The 18,581-nt window shown below is 46.9% G+C and overlaps 3 protein-coding genes across 3 annotated transcripts in view; 1 reads left to right on the top strand and 2 right to left on the bottom strand.

Moving 5' to 3' along the window:
* Positions 1 to 827: 827 nt before the first annotated feature.
* On the top strand, positions 828 to 6,055 carry LOC139424430 (MAPK regulated corepressor interacting protein 2). Its single transcript, XM_071176224.1, has 5 exons — positions 828 to 1,444; positions 1,702 to 1,771; positions 3,160 to 3,293; positions 4,623 to 4,742; positions 5,523 to 6,055. The coding sequence occupies exons 1-5, from the start codon at positions 1,390 to 1,392 to the stop codon at positions 5,591 to 5,593; spliced, it is 450 nt and encodes a 149-aa protein (XP_071032325.1). The 5' UTR covers positions 828 to 1,389; the 3' UTR covers positions 5,594 to 6,055.
* LOC139424429 (SLX4 structure-specific endonuclease subunit homolog (S. cerevisiae)) lies at positions 2,372 to 16,414 on the bottom strand. The gene is made up of 13 exons (XM_071176223.1): positions 15,576 to 16,414; positions 15,235 to 15,457; positions 14,704 to 14,922; positions 14,106 to 14,374; positions 13,577 to 13,875; positions 13,168 to 13,432; positions 11,696 to 11,871; positions 11,303 to 11,449; positions 11,006 to 11,175; positions 7,785 to 10,795; positions 7,472 to 7,574; positions 6,854 to 7,183; positions 2,372 to 6,725 (listed from the first exon to the last, which is right to left on the bottom strand). The coding sequence occupies exons 1-13, from the start codon at positions 16,096 to 16,098 to the stop codon at positions 6,371 to 6,373; spliced, it is 6,090 nt and encodes a 2,029-aa protein (XP_071032324.1). The 5' UTR covers positions 16,099 to 16,414; the 3' UTR covers positions 2,372 to 6,370.
* Positions 16,415 to 17,811: 1,397 nt separating this feature from the next.
* Positions 17,812 to 18,581, bottom strand: part of LOC139424428 (CREB binding protein a) — a 70,258-nt gene continuing 69,488 nt past the window's right edge. Inside the window, exons 33-34 of the mRNA XM_071176222.1 lie at positions 18,346 to 18,581; positions 17,812 to 18,250 (exon numbers count right to left, since the gene is read on the bottom strand). The exon at positions 18,346 to 18,581 is cut by the window's right edge and continues 3,144 nt beyond it. The gene's annotated coding sequence lies outside the window, so the exon portion shown is untranslated. The remainder of the gene's footprint in view (positions 18,251 to 18,345) is intronic.

Below are 18,581 nucleotides of genomic sequence, written 5' to 3'. Positions count from 1 at the left end.
TCACAGCTTTGACGCGCCTGTAGTGTCTCTGCCTTCTCGAAGGTAGGGGGGTGAACAGACCCTGGCTCGGGTGGCTGAGGTCCTTGATGATAGGAGGCAGGATTAGGGTTAGTCCCATACATTGACCTATATAGAGTAGATGTGTCTGAGTGTAGGAGGCAGGGTGAAGCCTAGGTAGACTAGTATTACCTTGGTTAAGCCTGTCTGAGCCTCCTCTCGTCACCGGCGAGCTTCAGTTACCAAACATGTCTTGCCCGTCTTACATATGTTCTGACTCCCAGTATGTATGTTGAACATACATACTAGGCTCTTCCACAACAACCAAAATGCATGCCTTATGCAAATATATTTTTAATTGAACTATGCAAGTCAGTTAAGAGCAAATTCTTATTTATAATGATGGCCTACCCCAGCCAATGCTGGGCCAACTGTGTGCCACCCTATGGGACTCCCAACCACAGCCAGATGTGATACAGACTGGAATCAAACCAGGAACTGTAGTGACGTCTCTTGCACTGAGATGCAGTGCCTTAGACTGCGCCACTCGGGAGCCTTAGGCTCCCTATACTAAAAAGCCTAAGGCTGTGTTTGCATAATGACTCGTATTAAATCAGAGAACATTTGTGCTCGTAAAAAAATGGACTTCGGCAATTCTCTGATTTATTTTCCCAATTTTCATTCCAAATGTTAAACCCGATCATCGCGAACAGGCTTCAAATCTCCACGTGCTCAGATTACCGGTCAGCAGTAGTGCGTTCTGAAGGGCGCTCCTCCTCTAAAACCGCGACGGTTGGGGGTGTGTAGTGAGTGACATGACCGGGGTGCCCATGACTGTTATGATGAAATCATGTGTGCGGTGTCACTGTTTGTACGCGTACTGTAGGATAGGGTTGCCTCTCACAAATGGGAATTGAATCAATATAACGAACTATTTTCTATTCAAAAACATTGATCGGAAGGGTAGGAGTTTCTTCTCCAACAGACATTTGAATTCCATATCCGTATTGAATCACCTTGGTTGACCTATTGGCTATACCCTTGAAGCACTAGCAGACTGGCTCGTTAACCAAACATATACTTACTTATTCGTAGCGGCGTCGATCACAGCACAGGACAAGGAACACATTGCAGTAACAGTACCGAGATCTCTTAACCGAACCGGAGACGTAGGCTACGTAGCACTGAGCAGCTGACTTGGAAACACAGGCGCTATAATTTTCCCAACGTGGCTGCGTCAAGAGAACTCGACCAAAAAGGGGATCGCTCAAGGGGATCGATTTAAAGACCACCACGGTATTTGGAGTCGACACATTGTAGGCTACTACTCTCGACTTGTTGAAGATAACCCACTTATTTTTCATTCGCAAAACTGAAGTTCTCGGCTTTCACATGATGTACACTATTACTAGAGGTCCCAGTAAACTTGTTACACAGCGCAGGACAGGTGAGCATCAGTTATGTAATTATGGTTTCTCTTCAATCCAATTATGTATTGCCTATATTATTGATATTATCGATAGTAGCATTCGAATCATGTCAATAAAGCAGTAGTGCACTTTTCAAAACCTATATAATGAGCACGGAACTGTGTTTTAATTGAACCTAGGCCCTCGATTAGATCTGTCGGATTTAAAAGCATATTTTAATGACAAGCATGCATGTTGTGATCAGTGCAATCTTGCTTTTCTCTTTCCATTTCAGGTCCCACGCAGCAAATTGAGAATAAAACCAACGACTTGAAGCTCAAACCGACCCCCTGGTTATCCTCAAAGTAAGTTGCCATATTGCATTTATCATATTCATATCAAGAAGCGCGAGCAAACCAGTCAGCTGAAGAATCCATGGTACGTGTGTGGCGTATAGTGGAATAAACATAATCATGTAACGATGATTCCACTATCATTTTTGTAGTACGTCACGATTCACGGAAATTAATTTTAGAACGTTCGTAATCCTGTATGGTTACTGCAATATAGTGTCGATACACCGATAAATGACATTGTATCGTTGAAGTGTTATTGCAACGTTTTCTACATTCTTTGGAAACGGTCTGACCTTGCGAGGTTAGCTGACAGGCTTGCTGGCTAGCCGCGCGTGCTAACTTTGGCCATTTGTTTACTGTTCAAACGCAGTAGAGAAACATTAACATTTTTGAACAGCCTTTCGAGCCTGAGGAGTTTGTCAGTAGTTACATTGTAGCCAGTGTAGAACTATGAACAACGTATCCTGAGAACAAAGTGAAATATGCCTCGCGCGCTCTGCAAGGGCACACAAGTTTAGCAATGGTGCATTTGGTTGAGTAAGCAAGCTTTTTCCCCTGTCATTGGCTACATACGTTCGTATATTTTCAATACAGGTTCAAATACATTCATACAATGTAGTTTAATGCACGCGTGTTACATAATAGCACAGTCATTCAATCGTTTCCTGGGAATCACTCCAGACTTTTATAACCCGTCTGCTGTTGTCTCCATAGCAACATCTGTGTAAGGAAGTAGGTTCAGAGGAATCCCACCAATCCTTACATTTCTATGGTAGCCGAGTGGGCATGACATGTGATTTGGGGAAAATAGAATTCCTTAATATTCTAGACCAGGGCTCTTCAACCATGTTCCTGGAGAGAAACCCTCCTGTATGTTTTCACTCCAACGCCAGTTGTAACCAACCTGATTCAGTTTATCAACCAGCTAATTATTAGAATCAACAGCGCTAGATTAAGGTTGGAGCAAAAACCTAAAGGAGAGTAGCTCTCCAGGAACCGGGTTGGAGACCTCTGTTCTAGACATAGCCACTGAACCTCTAGGCTAAATATACAATTTACTTTGCATGAGTATGTGCACTTATCTATCCAGTGCATTTGGGAATGTATCAATGTCCTCTGTTTTCAGTGTATGCAGTATGGACTGACTGGTTTCAATAGGTATGATGTGAGAATGTATGTATCATTTTAATGGAAGGTGATGCCAAAGAAAGAACATCCATCCTGGATGGACAATAGTTTTATTCAATAAAAAAAATAGTTCCTTTTGGGTTTTATGATAAAAGTATAATCTAGTGCCCAGCATATACATTTCTGAAGCAAGACCAGCTTTCCAGAGGCGTAACACAATACGATTTCACACACAGTTACTAATTTACCGTCATCTTCTATCTGTCTAGCTCTCCAACCCCTAAGATAGTGTTTAATCGCCTGAACGGGAAGAGATACCACACTGCAGCCTCACAGAAGGAAGACACCACATCTGAAGGCTTCACCCCGGCCCATGAAGAGAATGTCCGATTTGTGTACGAAGGTGAGACACATTAACTACTAGACAGATGAGACATTACCCATTTTTCTCATGCATAGAGCCATGGACACTCACTCACATGGTATAAGGAGTATCGTAGACTCTCAAATATGCAATTTGAAGGTTATTATTGAGCCTATAGTAAGTCCTTTTATGCACACACATTCCAGTGTAGATCAGTTGAATGGAAGGCCATTATAGCTGACAGACATGTTGACCAGCAGCACTGACTCAGTGTTAACTCAAGGCTACATCTGAAACACTGCCACTCTATCCACACCACCAGTAATGTTGATCTGGGAGAGAATCACTGCATTCACGGACTAGACTACCCAATGCATGAGGAGAATAGACACTAAAGCAAACAGGAGGTGTGAATATATAGAACAGAGATGATGTATAGAAGAGGGAGAGAACTACGTGGAGTTTAAACCTACACTCGAAAGCAAACGGGGAGGAGAATGGAACCCACCGAGTTTAAATGATGAATCAAGTGCAAAAGTCGAGGCATTCTTTGACACAGTTTGGAGAAAGTTTAATGATCCTCAAACCTTAGAGAACAACCTGTTCTGTTGTTCTTGGAGCACTGCTCAATGATAATGGTCAGAAGGAAGTTCTGGGCATATCCCGTTTGTTTTTATAAAACCTCTTACAGAGCACAGCTCTCCTCATTTACAGAAAGCCTTTGACTCTGTTGTAGTGCATGAAATAGTCCAATCACATCAGTTGTCAATTAAACTATGAAAACACTACTAAGTAGTGTAAGGTGAAAGCTCCTTTGCACTTCTTATAAGACAGTGAGCTTGGTATATTTTTGTACATTAACATTCAAATGCTTTTCACAGAAATGTATACAGTCAACACAGTGTATTTGAAAGTGTAAGGGGTGTGTTATAACTCATAGTGAAACACACAACCTCCAGTCTTATCTCAACTAGTAGTGTGGCTGATAAAATGTTCTGTTCTGGTCCACATGGTTGGCTGTTTCATTTGAAGCACCTCTAGAGGAATAGTTTATTTAAAATAAAAACACTTCCAGTGGGCATTTTCTGAGGAAAACAAGGAACCATCAGCTTCATAGCCGCGGGACGTTGTGGTGTGACGGCTGCTGCAGCACCCCATGATACTGTAATATCACAATAGATGGATTTTTAAAAAGCACCCAAAACATTTCCCCGCGTCATGCCCAGTTGGTTTTATGTAGTCATAGGCTGTGTGTATGATACAACTACCTAGGAACTGCAGCATAACACACATGGGAAAAGGTATTTGCTGTAACGTGTATCTTCAGTTAGTGTGTGTACTAATGCCTCTGTTCTCTCCGCTCTGCAGCATGGCAGGAAATCGAGCAGCAGCTGGCAGGAGATAGAGAAGGCCGTGTGGAGCCTGCTGCTGTATGTGGCCAGGGGCCCGTGCAGTACGCAGAGAAGACCCCCAGTACCACAACGAAGAGTGAGTAGCTATAGGCCTTATTCACTAGCCACCATTGTTGTTTAATCAGCCTCCATCTTGCTCTACCGAAGACGTGCAACAATGGGATATATGGGAGAGGCTGTCCACTAGTCAACCTCTACTTCCTATCTCATTACATCCAATTATGTGATGCCCAGGACCTGTATTCATAAAGCCTCAGAGTAAGAGTGCTGATCTAGGATCAGGTCCCCTGTCCAAACAATCTTATATTGATCTGAAAGACGAACTGATCCTAGATCAGCACGCCTACTCATGCTCCACTTTGTCATGGTCTTAACCTTCTATTTTGGTGTATTTCTGTCTAGCCCTATAAACGTCTGTCTCAGTACTGTCTAAAGAAACGCATCAGGCTAAGCAATTCTTGGCACCATCTTATCTGCAGCTAGATAGAGAGGTCATAAGGCAAGCTTTTGTTTTAATGTTTAACTCTCTGGTCTCTGAACAACTATCAGTCTCTCACCTTGGATTAACTGTCACTCCTCCTGGTTGCTGATTTCACACAAAAACCAGCCCAGTCCTGTTCACTCTGTAGGTCATTGGACAGTTACTTAACAGTAGATGGACAGTACTGTTTGAGGTTACAGAGAGAAAGAGTGAAGCACAAATGTAATATCTCAATTAGCAAAAATCTCACCAATACTGTTTCCTTTTTCACACACTACTGCCTCTCCTTCTCTCCATGCAGACTTGTGAGATCCAGACAGATGTACCATAATAGTAATGTTCTCTCATTAGCACCTATTCCCCGTCTCCTTACAGACTTTGTGCCTATAGACCTGGAGGAGTGGTGGGCCCAGCGCTTCCTGGCCAACATCGCTAACCTGTCGTGACAGGGAGAGAAGGGACAGGAGGTGCTAACTTGCGTGGAAGCCACATGGGCCAAGCTGTGATCAGAAGAAGAGGTGCTGGAGGGGTGGAGAGAGGACATTCTGGTTCTGAAGCTACAGTTTAGTGGGCTTCCTGTATTTTGTACCCAGTATTTTGGGTTCAAAGGAATACTGATATCTGCACCGTGCTAGGGGAGTGTGTGACACACACACATTGCTGTACCCCTGAATGGTCCTGAAGCTACGAACTTTTAGACTGAACGCTCCACCTCCAAGGAAAATGCCTGTTCCTGATTGGCTAATCAACCAGAAGAACTAATTCATGAAGAGTGTCTGATTTTTCTTCCGCTTGTGTTTTCTTTTTAACAAGTACCTCCCTGCCCCAACATGATTTGTGCTCAGATTGAATTAAGTCTATTTCTTGGCTGGTCTTTGGAGAAAAACAGTAAAATATTTTTCACGATTTTCCTTTGTGTTGGAGTTATTCCCAGGTAATCCAGGGGTTTTGAATGTGAACTATTTTGGCTTGTGGACAGCATAGTTCAATAACCCAGTGAAAACGGCTTAGTCCAGACTAGTATAGCATGCTATAAAGATAGGACACCAGGAAGAGAACATAAACATGACTTAATTCTATAAGTCCAACATCCAACCAATATAAACAGGAAACAGTTCAACCAGAACTCAAAGGTAGTAACTGATTTAGTTTCAACTCAATTATTTCCCGCAAATCCTTTCAAAATCCACCTTTGCCTCCACTGTATCCCCTCAAAGGTAACTTCAATCTGCTGTTTTAGCTGCCCCTCTCCCTCTCCTTCCCCTCCCTCCAGCCCTGGTCGCCCCCTTCTTTCTTCCTCCCCTCAGTCCAGGCTTGGCTGTGGTAAACGTAATGCACTGGGAATCCAGGTAGTCTAGTAGCTTGGCGGCCCCCAGCTGGATACCTGCAGCCTTGAGTCTGGCCTGGAGGTCTGACAGGACCAGGGGCTGGTAGTGGAGGATTTGCCCATAGAGGTCAGGGTCTGACTGGATGAAATGACGGACAGCGACGAGCTTGTCCTGGAGCTTGGAGGCAGACTGCGAGGCAGTAATGTTGTCGTTATCCGAGTCGTCAGAGAGGCACTGCTCTGGATTAGACCTGGAGAATAGAGATGAATGGAGGAGTGTCAATGTTACTACATTTGACTTTGAATTTAGAAGTCAAAGTATTCTAGACAAATACCATACATGAACAACACCTGTTAAACACACACTCCCAGTGCTAACCTCTCAGAGTCTTCACTGGGTGCTGTTGAGGACGTATTGGATCCCTGAGAGGCAGAGAGAGGCTCCATGTCCTCCTCCTCACCAGGCAGTTTCACCAGGGAGACGGTAGGTGCTGCTTTTCCACCAGGCTCTTTAAACCCCCCAGCCTGGGCACAGGACACTGGCTTTCTGGTGGGCTCCATGGTGGTGGGTGGGGGCCCGACGGCTCTGGGGCGACCCAGGGAAGGTGCCTCGTCATCTGACTCTGAGCTGACAACCTGGTGGGTGTACTGGTGGATCTCCTTGAGCTTCAGGATCATCTGGCGCTTGGGTAAGGGACGCACACCGAATCTAGAGGGAGGACACAGAGCAGGATGGCAACAGAAAGAGATGGGGGGGAGGTATAGACAGACTACACTGACAACTGCCATACACTGTGCTCCTGTAATCTCAAATATCATCAAAGAACAATCAATGGAGGAAGAAGGACTGGGAACTAGATAAGGCTAGGTCTCTTAAGATGGTGGTAGTGATGGGGGAGTGAAATGACCACATTCATTAAATAACTGATAGAAAAACTAATCTGAAAGGCAGAGACACCAGAGACCGTTCTGAGGTGATGTGTTGGGGGAGTCAGACCTGTTGAGTTTGTTCTTGAGGTCAGGTGTGTCCATGTCAGAGTAGCTGGGCATGGGGGTGATGGGGACCAGGGGGCCCTGCTGGCCTTTCCTACGGGGGGCCACTGGAGAGAGGGGTCAAAGGGTAGAGAAATAAGATGATGTGACAAAACAGTGAATGTGTTTCACATGTTTATTGCATTTCTGGATCAGAATAAAATGAATGTTCAATATTTCAACAGTAGGAAGCAATGAAGCTGGCTTTGAACCCGAGCTAGCTAGATTAAACATTATAACCTCTCTACAAGGGGGTATAACTGCTGAAAGTGTATTACCTGGAGTCTTGAGCTGGGCCACTCTCTGAGCCAGAGCTACAGGATTCACCCTCTGAGAGAGAGGAAGAGCCTCATACTCTTCCTGCCCCCAGTCGTCCCAGATCTCAGCGTCCAGGAGGCTAGCGTTGATCTCTGGGTTGGCCTGGGGTGTAGTGGTGTTGGGTGGAGGTGGAGAGGGGGTGGTGTAGGCTTTAGGAAGGGGAGAGGGGGTAAAAGTAGAGGATGTTCCTGCAATCTCTCCATCTCTCCGGCCCTGTCTTGGAGGACTAGCCCCACCACCGCTGCTCTCTAGCCTCAGACTGAAGCACACTGCCTGGGATCGCTCTCCGTCCGTGTCCCCTCCTCCTGCGTTTAGGCCCCAGGAGTCATCGAAGGCCATGGGTGGCTCGTCCATCCCGAGGAAGCTCTGCTGAAAGCTGTTACTGGACCTCTCCATGTCTTCTCCCATCTCTTCCTCCTGCTCTTCCACTACACTCCTTTCCAGTTCCTCCATTTTCATAATCTCATCCGATTCCTCTCTCACCCCCCTCTCTTTCTCTCCCCCCGTCTCGCTATCTCCTGGGCTGTGGAAGTATTTATACTCACTGGATGGTCGGCGTTGTCCGGGGGAGCCGCTGTTCTCTCTCGGTTGGGTAAGGGACTCCTTATGTGGGGACGAGGATGGGCCGGAAGGGTCCGAGAGGGATAGGCCCAGAGACCCCTCTCCCCCTCTCTTCCATGGGCTCCCAGAGATCCCCAGCCCCCTCCCTCTCTGCCTGGTTCCGTTGTCCCCCTCCCCGTCTCTCAGAAGAGGGGAGGCCAGAGACGGAGCAGAGGGCTTGGGTAGATCTGAATAAAGGGGAGTGGAGCTGTATGGCTGGGGGATGTTGTGGAGAGGAGTACCCTTAGTGGAGGGGTCTGGTGGGGGGATGACGGAGAGAGAGGGGGTCAGGCGGGAGCGTTTTGGTTGGGACTTGGAGGGGACTGTGGATCCAGAACCACTGTTGTATTTCTGGGAAGAGAGGTCGTCATGGTCGAGACCCAAGCTGGAGTGCCGAAGCCCTCTGCTGTCTGATTTCTGCCTAGAAATAGAGGACTCTGTCTGGGCAGAATGTGTAGAAACCCTGGGTGGGTGTGAGGTCTGGCGGCTAGGCCTGAAAGGGAGGGTGGGAGAGGAGAAAACTGACGCTGCAGAAGAGGAGGAAGAAGAGTTGGCCTTAGGAAAGAGCTGAGTGCGACGCATGCTACTAAAGGTCTGGGTAGAGCTCGTCCTCCTGGACGGCAGGGGCGGAGTGGCCGGGATGAGCCAAGACATCTCTGCAGAACAGTCCATGAGACTAGTAGAACCAGCAGAACCAGGGTTAGAACCTGGTTTATAACCTGGAGGATCTGGATCTAAGCCTTGATCTGAAGGTGAGACAGAAGGATCCCTCACAAAACCACCAATAGTCTCTTTCTCCTTCGAGCTGGATTTCTTAGGTTCTGTGTCTGATTGGGTTATCGAGGTGGGTTTCTTGGGTTCTGTGTCTGATTGGGTTATCGAGGTGGGTTTCTTGGGTTCTGTGTCTGATTGGGTTATCGAGGTGGGTTTCTTGGGTTCTGTGTTGGATTGAGTTGTGATTCGGGTGTAGCCTTGGTGGTTCTGGGAGAGACGAGTAGGTGGTGGAGAGGGGCTGGTAGGTCCTAGATCCCCTACCTCCATCTCTTCACTAGAGTCAGACAGAACTATAAGCTCAGGTTCTTCTTTGGTACTGTGAGGAGGAGAGACGGGTACAGAAATACTATACGGGCCATAACTCTCTCTCTTTAAGTCCTCTGGACTAGACGGTACCTTCTCTTGGAGTATCTCCTTACACACAGGAACTTTCCCTCTTCCCACCACTCCCTTCGTCCTAACTCGTGCCCCGGTGTCAGTCACTTCCCCTGGGGACAAACCAGGAACAGGTAGGGCGGATACACCAGGGACCAGAGGAGGACTGATGGAGAGGTCAATGATTTCAATGGCTGAGTACTGGAGGGTAGGGATCGCTGTCTGTCTCGTACCCCCATCGACCCTCACCCTTGTGGGCTGGGAGCAGGAGGACGGTGGGGGTGGGGAGGTGAGTTCTGGCTGTCTCGCACCCTCCACTACCATGGTCCTGGGGGGCTGGGAGTGGGAGGGTTTCTGGATAGCCCTGTGGGGTTGGGAGTGGCAGGATGGTTGTGTTGGTGGGGAGGTGTGGGGCTCCTCCTGCGTCTCATAGACCCCCCAAGAGTCAGAGAAGAGGCGGCTGTAGCTACGGTCTAGACTAGCGTTTAGTTCTTGATCGTCAATCGGACTGGAGTGGAGGCTTTTTGTCGTTGATACCTCTCCAACACTTCTTGAGCTTGTGACGTCTGACTCCATGGCGCCTGTTCTAGAACGTTCTAGATCTCTACCTTCTGATTTGCTGAGATCAGTTTTTATCCTATTTGGATTCCCCCGGTCTGTGTCGATGTCACCAATAGCCATGTCTGCCTCTAAACTGGGAGGTTTTGTTTGAGGGGACATCATGCATGTTAATTCACCCTTATCTGAGTGTTCAGCCAATGACTGAGCTTGGATTGGAGCCTCCTGCTCTTCTTCTGTCTCTGTGAAAAATGTCACTCCTCCCTCCTCCTCCTCTTCTGATTCTTCCTTTTCGCTCTCTTTTCCTTCATCCCTCTTTCTCTGAGTGGCAGCAAACTCATATATCTCCTCCATCTCTTCTTCGTTCACCCTTTCTTCGTTCGTCTCTCCATCTTCTATCGTCACGCCATCCCCTCGCCCCTCCTCCTCCATCGCAATCCCTCCTTCCTCTCCTCTGTCCTCATCTTCCTCAACCTCTTCTTCATTCCACATAGAGCGGAGGAGCTCCATGAAGACCTGGTCTTGGTGCTCCTCCTCTCCCCCAGATTGGTGCTCCTGGGCTGGGTAGTCTCCCCACTGATCCCCCTGTCCCTCTACACCTCTGTGGAGGTCTGTCTGAGCTGGGTAGAGCTGGCACAGCTGCTGCAGCTCCTCCAGGTTGAACCTGATGAGGAGAAAACAGAGAGAAAGAAGGAGTTTTATAGAAATAGAGACAGAAAGCAAGAGGGGAAGGGGGATAAAGAACAATATGTTTTTTGGTTCATTCTAACTCACCCTTTACCTGAGAATTTTGTAATACTTTCTGTTACTAAGATGAAGTCATATCACTTAAACACCAGTCTAGCCATCCAGGAGGTGTTGAGTCAGACTTTACCTGGCTGCCAGCTCCTGAACGTGTGGCAGCAGGGTGTGTGTGAGGGGGCAGTGGGCTGTGTAGAGGTACTGGAGCAGGGTATATACCGCCTGGCCTGATACCTCACCCAACAACACCCTTTGGGCTGAGGGCATGCCGTCCTCCTGCACCCCGAATCCACTGTCATGAACCTGGGGGAGAGATGGAATGAGAAAACGAGCGATAGAAAACAAATGAAATTCAACTGTAAATATTAATGGTTTCAAAGGAGAACCATACAAGCAAATACAACTAGGCAAAATCCACACGTGCAGTCACCATCTGCGCCAGCAGGGGGCATCGAGCATACAGCATGAATGAATGGGTGAAGTACACCTCCCCACTGTCCACCTGTAGCTGGACATCACTGAACTGGGGGTTGTTCACCATACTGGTTAGGTCTGAGGCCAGCCTGGACAGCGCCACCTATGGGTCAGAGACAGACAATGGCTACCAGCACAGAGCAATGATCAGGCAACAAGAGTCCAACAGAGTTATGATGAGATGGTGATTATATTAGACCAGGTGTGGCCAACCCTCTTTCTGGAGAGCTACTGGGTGTGTGTAGCGTTTTGCGCCAACCCTACTCTAACACACTGCACTCAGCTAATCAAGGTCTAGTTACGAAAACGTTTACAATAGAGTGGAAGACTTCTAAAAAAGGTCCCTTACTGATTTCTGGCTGCTCCTGTTGGTATTTCTGCTTTGAGGAAGAGATCTCATCTGATGGCTTTCAGTGTTTCTACTGCTCTCTGGGATGAAGCCACTGAGACACAGGTCAGGGGGTTCGTCTGTGCTCTCAGGAACAAAGCCACTCAGGTGGAAGTCTGTAGCAGTGTTCTCTTTGTCTGAGGGACCGAGGGAAGATTAACAACGTTAGAGGTACAGTAGGTTTGACTTTCAGGGATGCTAGTTAGGGACGCTGTGTGTGTGGTAATCTGCATGTCTGTGAGCGTGTATATACATCCTGTGTCTGGAGTGAAAAAACAGGGAGTGAGCACGTGACCAGCGGTGAGGATGCGTCTAGCGACTCGCAGGCACCGAGGCCCAGAGTGAGGACTCCATCACGATTCATGGCATTGTCTGGATGGCTGACCATATGACAGATAACGCAAAAGTCAAACACACCTTATCCGTGGCGGGACGTTCCCATAGAACCCTGGGAGCACGGACACCGTCGGGGGTGTGAAGACAGATAACTTGAATCGACGAAATGAATGTTACTTTGTGAATTACACTGTCCTGTTTGGATTGATTCAAGGGTTCATAAAGAGTTGTGAATGTTGATACGTTTCATTGTACTGTAAGTGCTATGGATTCATTGTTACTGTGTTATTCTTCTCTGTTCAAAGAGGGAGCGACCAGATGTGAGCTCTTATCATTCAGATAAGGGAGGTTCTGGAGTTATTTGAATGAATTTTGTTTTAGCCGAACTCAGTGACGTTAATTAGACGAGGAGAGATTCTGAGATCTGGAGCTCAGGGGAGAATAAAAGATGAGTGGAAACTTTGTTCATGGAGTCATTGGAAACCAATCTCCTGGTGTAGCGTTCTGTTACACCATAGTGGGTCTTTTAAACATTTAGACTTTTACATATTTTGGATCTTTTGACACTGAAGACTTCTGGTATGTAGCATTTCATAATTGTATTCTAATTGCACAAGTGTAATAAATTAGATTACTTTTAGATGGATAAGAACGGCAGTTGTCATATTTCTGAGTAACATTCCTCGTTATTATTAGATGTATGGTCTAATGGTAAATGTTATTCATACTACACACAGCAGATATGCTTGGCCTCTAACTGTGCAGCTCTGAGCTGAGGTTAAATCAATCATTTAATGCTAGGACATTGATCGCAAGATGTTAGCTGTCTCTCAGAGCCTCTGAATAACTCAATAAGGGTTATCTTGGACATGTAACTTATAGTATTCTGAGTGGTGATACAAGGCTCGCTACCTTGACTAGATCCATGGATACACTTTTCTACCTATAGCATTCACATGGTAATGGAGTCAGACTGAAGACTATGATATGCTTGTATTAGTCCTACACTTTTACATGTCAATGTCTTTGTGTTTTGTGCACATTCTTCCCCCTGTGTGTTTCCTGTATATAACAGTTCTCCCAGGAGTAGCTCTCACCTCTGGTAGGTCCTGGGGTAGAATAGCCCCACTGTGTGAGGGTCATTCCCTCATCAGCCAGCTCCATCAGGTCACACAGAGTCTGGCTGCCCACTGGAAGGTGCCCTGTCCCTGGGGTGGAAGGGAGCGAAGAGGGGGCTGCCTGGGTGGAGGAGACTGGTTGTTGGGAGGAAGGGATAGATTGCTTGGTCATAGAGATGCTTTCTGTTAAGGAAAGGTTGGTGGAGGATCCAGGCATGGCCTTGGTGGGAAACACCATATCCATCTAGAAGAAGACAAATTGAGTGAAATAAATGAAAGTGTGAATGAAAAGACTACGAATCAAGATACACTCATACTTTTAACACAAATCAGAGTATTAGAAGCAAAGATGTGAAAGTATGAGTAACACATGCACACGGGCTCTCACCTTTACAGACACCCAAGGCTGTATAAATTCTCTGAGCTCTGGGGTGTAGAACTCAGAGATGACCTTCGGCCCTCTGTCCCGCAGTGCACTCTTCTGCCAGAGGGGGCCAGCACCCGTTCTGCAGGAGGGCAGGGAGCTGGGGCAGCGTGTGGGGGTGGGAGGCGAGGGGGCGCGGGTACGGAGGAGGAGGCCAGCCACGCGCTCCTGTAGTCGCCTCAGGGCTGTCTCTGAGTCCTGGACCAGGAGGAGGGGAGGGGGGCGAGGGGGTGCACCCTTTTTCCTCTTGCCACGCCCCTTACCTGGGGGAGGGGTCAAGACAAAAGGACTCGGCTATGATATTAATCATATAATATAAACATCATCAAAATGTTTATACATGTATAGTTTCATATCAATGCATTTAGTATAGTTTGCTCCTGTTTTACATAATAAAGGGAAATTGTTTTTCGTCACAGCAAATGCATCCTTATAATCATAGCATAATGCATTTCCCAAACAATACGTAGGTTCAGTCAAGATAGTGACTTACCCGTCTTACTTGGTTCAGCTCTCCACTTCAATGGTGACAGAGAAATGTGAGGGAGGACGGCTGGGAGCTGCTGACCACCTTCTCTCTCCCTCTGTAACTCTCTCTGCATCTCCCGCTCCATCTCTTTCTCCTGCTCCAGTAGAGAGTGGGACAGGGCCATGGCCACCATGGTGTCTTCATCCAGGCCAAGGGGCTTCTTTCTGGGCTTCTTCCTGCCCGGGAGGCTGGGGTCTGTGGAGCCTTTACGCTTGGAAACTCCGGCCTGCGGACTGGGGGAGAGGAGAGGGTTATTCACGGGTGGAATAGAATTGTTTATTGTCCTCCAGCATTTGAACAACGCAGTGTTTCTCCTACATTCTTTCTCTAGGTGGGACAGAACGGCCACAAAAGCATCATACAGGGGCGGTTCAGTAGGGCACAACGTTAGCTCTATCAAGTACACTTCTATCAGCAATGTTCAGTATGTTGCACCCTCCTGAACACGACTCAATGCTTCTAACATCAAAGTTATCAATTTAATGTACAGTAATAGCAGTCAAGTTGTTTGGGTTGGCTGATGGTTCAAAGGGGCGGGACCAATCAGACCAGGGTGACTCACAGTTGGTTGGCGGTGCTGTCAGTCAGGCCCTCTGCAACTTGTCTCTGTACAGCCTGCAGCAGCTCGGCAGTAGCCACGCCCATCGTGGAGGAGCAACGCTTGAGGTGGGCCGCGCGACTCATCTGGGACTTGAATCGTTTACCACAGATGGGGCATTCTGGGACGCTGGGAGCGGGAGGAGGGGCGGGGGCAGCACTGTCCTCACTCTCGTCTAGACACCTGGATAAGGGGACATGGGGTGTCCCAATAAAGTAAACTGGTTTATTTTCCTTGTCTCCTTTCCATCATCTGCACTGATCTGAAAACACTGGATTGTTGAAGGCTAAACATCAGAAGCCACAAGATGACTTGATTTCACATATCCAGTTCCTCAAGATCAGGAAAGGAAACGAGGCAGTATCTTCCTTGGAGTCAGACAGAATCTGGAATTATATGGGTCTTTGGAGTCATTGACTGTTCTAGAAACAGACAGATTCTGGAGTTAGATGGGTGAGAGAGCAAGTGTCTGTGTCCAGCTCCAGTCGTCCCTACCTGTTGATGTGTTGGGTGCGTCCTGTGGGGCTCATGGCAGACAGGTCTTTCTGGCAGAGCTGACAGAAGAACAGGCCTCCCTGCTCCAGGTCCACTAAACTACCCTGGGCCACAGCCTGGGCCTCCCTGTCCAGCTCCTCCTGTAGATGCAGGGCCAGGGCCTCATCCGAGTCATCCACCTGGGGGTCCAGTGGTAGGGGAGAAGAGGCGGAGGTGGATGGAACTGAACAGGAAGGGCAGAGGTGGAGAGAAAGGTAATTAGCATGCCATTGAGTGTACACACAAATGAATGAAAATACACACCATAGAATCTAGAGTAAAGACACAGTGATGGATCTCACCTTCATTATCTGGCAGTGGATGGGGAGCAGCACTGTCACTTTCACTCCCTGTGGCTGCAGGCTGATTCCTCTCACCATGCACCAGCTTCTGTGGATTGACTCTCTTGAACTGCTGCATCCTGTGTAGCACTTTCTCCTTCACCCCCATTCCCCTACCCTCAGGTTGAGACCCAGCAACATCCACAGCCACTGATGACCCATTCTCTCCTACACCAAGTTCAATACCTCCATTGACCACTGCTTGTTTAGATTTGTCTGTATTGGAGGGAAGTCGGTTTGGGTCATCACAAGTGGTAGAGGTGGAGGAAACGTGTTCAGAGTTGTTACCCAAAGCTCCCTTTGAACTTGGGCCAACATCTTTCTTCTTCCTCCTATTCGTCACCCTTTTGGTGGGTATGTCTTTCACAGTGTCCTGGGATGAGGGCTCTGCAACACTTCTCTTCTCGGTTACGCCAGCTTTTCTACGGACTCGTTTGAGCAACTTAGAGCAGAGGTCCACGAAGTCTTGATCAGAGTCGTCCATTGTGTTTGACTGTTAGCGGTCTGCTTCTTGCGCCACTAAATAGCTAGATGTGTTGTTTTGATAGTAGCTAACGTTAGCCTCTCGGGACTGAGAGCCATGGAGGTTAATGCTGCTAGCTAGCTAAAAATGTGAGGTGGCATTTGTGAAATATCCTCTCTTCAGCATAAATATTCTGCATCATTTAGGAATTAATGTGCCATTACTGCATGAAAATTGAACAGTTGCATCTGACAGTGAAAACATGTATTACGAGCTAAATTTGTCTTTATTCAAAATACTCACATTCGACTGCTTCACATACTTCCGGTCACGTGACAACAGCTTGACGTCTACCCAGGTCATGTGATAGGGTGGATTCATGCGTTACAAGACCTTTGTTATTTTAAAGTACTAAATAATTGACATTTAGAAAATATTACCAGTAGAAGAATACAAATTAGCTTTAAACTGAAGTATAAGTGACCATATACATTTTTTGGGTCTTGATGGCTATATCACTTGATCCAACAATAAAATATTCTAAAATCCACAGCTTCTCCCCTGAAATCATGGTAACAGTCATTTGCAACAGCTTTGTGTGTAATGTATATATATATATTTAAAGTAACCTTTATTTAACTAGGCAAGTCAGTTTTGAACATTCTTATTTACATTGACGGCCTACACCGGCCAAACCCGGATGACGCTGGGCCAATTGTGCGCCGCCCCTATGGGACTCCCAATCACAGCCAGTTGTGATACAGCCTGGATTCGAACCAGGGTGTCTGTAGTGACACCTCAAGCACTGAGATGCAGTGCCTTAGATCGCTGTGCCACTCGGGAGCCCGTTTTACCTGAAATTTGCATGGCTTCTTGAGAGATTTTTGAATGAAGCCCACATACTCACTTTTCCTGTTCTCATTCTGAGACTGCCTGAATACTCACTATACCTGTTCTCAATCTGAGACTGCCTGAATACTCACTATACCTGTTCTCATTCTGAGACTGCCCGAATACTCACTATACCTGTTCTCATTCTGAGACTGCCTGAATACTCACTATACCTGTTCTCATTCTGAGACTGCCTGAATACTCACTACACCTGTTCTCATTCTGAGACTGCCTGAATACTCACTATACCTGTTCTCATTCTGAGACTGCCCGAATACTCACTATACCTGTTCTCATTCTGAGACTGCCCGAATACTCACTATACCTGTTCTCATTCTGAGACTGCCTGAATACTCACTACACCTGTTCTCATTCTGAGACTGCCCGAATACTCACTATACCTGTTCTCATTCTGAGACTGCCTGAATACTCACTATACCTGTTCTCATTCTGAGACTGCCTGAATACTCACTATACCTGTTCTCATTCTGAGACTGCCCGAATACTCACTATACCTGTTCTCATTCTGAGACTGCCCGAATACTCACTATACCTGTTCTCATTCTGAGACTGCCCGAATACTCACTATACCTGTTCTCATTCTGAGACTGCCCGAATACTCACTTCACATGTTCTCATTCTGAGACTGCCTGAATACTCACTATACCTGTTCTCATTCTGAGACTGCCTGAATACTCACTATACCTGTTTTCAATGTGAGACTTCCTGAATACTCACTTCACCACTCATTTTCTAAAACACGCTCACAACCTCATCCTAGTTCAAGTATGCTATCAAAATTGCCGGGCAAACAATCCCACAAACCACTATGACACAGAAGTATAACTCCAAGTGTTAACTGTTGCACACAGTTTATTTAACAATATGGTATATAAGTAAGAAATGAGTCTTTAACCAGTTTATACAGTGATTTCATTCGCTCTTCCTTATATTTATAGTATTTTTGCTTAATAACGACTTGCATGATTTACAATATGGAGCTAGGAGAACGTAACCCACCCAAAGTTTTATTCAAGTTTGTGTTTTTCAGAGAGGGGAATGAGGATGGAGGGTTGATAGACAGCTGGACTATTTATTTCTCTTTTCAAAACAAACAAGCAGTCAAGCAATAAACACTCATTCCCCCTCAGGATAGGAGTCCTTCTGTCCCACATTCCCCCTCAGGATAGGAGTCATTCTGTCCCCCATTCCCGCTCAGGATAGGAGTCCTTCTGTACCCCATTCCAGCTCAGGATAGGAGTCCTTCTGTCCCACATTCCCCCTCAGGATAGGAGTCATTCTGTCCCCCATTCCCGCTCAGGATAGGAGTCCTTCTGTACCCCATTCCAGCTCAGGATAGGAGTCCTTCTGTCCCACATTCCCCCTCAGGATAGGAGTCATTCTGTCCCCCATTCCCGCTCAGGATAGGAGTCCTTCTGTCCCCCATTCCCCCTCAGGATAGGAGTCCTTCTGTCCCCCATTCCCCCTCAGGATAGGAGTCCTTCTGTCCCCCATTCCCCCTCAGGATAGGAGTCTGTTCTCTTAATATACTTAACTTTACACAACAAATGTCAAACTTTTTAAATGACAGAACCACAATTTTCTACATCCGC

This window comes from Oncorhynchus clarkii, chromosome 13 (assembly GCF_045791955.1).
Source record: "Oncorhynchus clarkii lewisi isolate Uvic-CL-2024 chromosome 13, UVic_Ocla_1.0, whole genome shotgun sequence".
NCBI classification, from domain to species: Eukaryota; Metazoa; Chordata; class Actinopteri; order Salmoniformes; family Salmonidae; genus Oncorhynchus; species Oncorhynchus clarkii.
The sequence above is the reverse complement of the archived record's forward strand: the minus strand, read 5'-3'. Positions and strand labels throughout refer to the sequence as shown.

What these genes read in the sequence shown, in the direction of transcription:
- LOC139424429 (XM_071176223.1), bottom strand. Translation starts at nt 16,098, where the DNA reads ATGGACGACTCTGATCAAGACTTCGTGGACCTCTGCTCTAAGTTGCTC. An exon ending in GACAGCACCGCCAACCAACT is followed by an intron (nt 14,375 to 14,703) that starts GTGAGTCACCCT and finishes CCTCTCCCCCAG; the next exon opens with TCCGCAGGCCGGAGTTTCCA. An exon ending in GCCCCCTGCTGGCGCAGATG is followed by an intron (nt 11,176 to 11,302) that starts GTGACTGCACGT and finishes TCTCTCCCCCAG; the next exon opens with GTTCATGACAGTGGATTCGG.
- LOC139424430 (XM_071176224.1), top strand. Translation starts at nt 1,390, where the DNA reads ATGATGTACACTATTACTAGAGGTCCCAGTAAACTTGTTACACAGCGC. An exon ending in ACCCCCTGGTTATCCTCAAA is followed by an intron (nt 1,772 to 3,159) that starts GTAAGTTGCCAT and finishes CTATCTGTCTAG; the next exon opens with CTCTCCAACCCCTAAGATAG. An exon ending in TGTCCGATTTGTGTACGAAG is followed by an intron (nt 3,294 to 4,622) that starts GTGAGACACATT and finishes TCCGCTCTGCAG; the next exon opens with CATGGCAGGAAATCGAGCAG.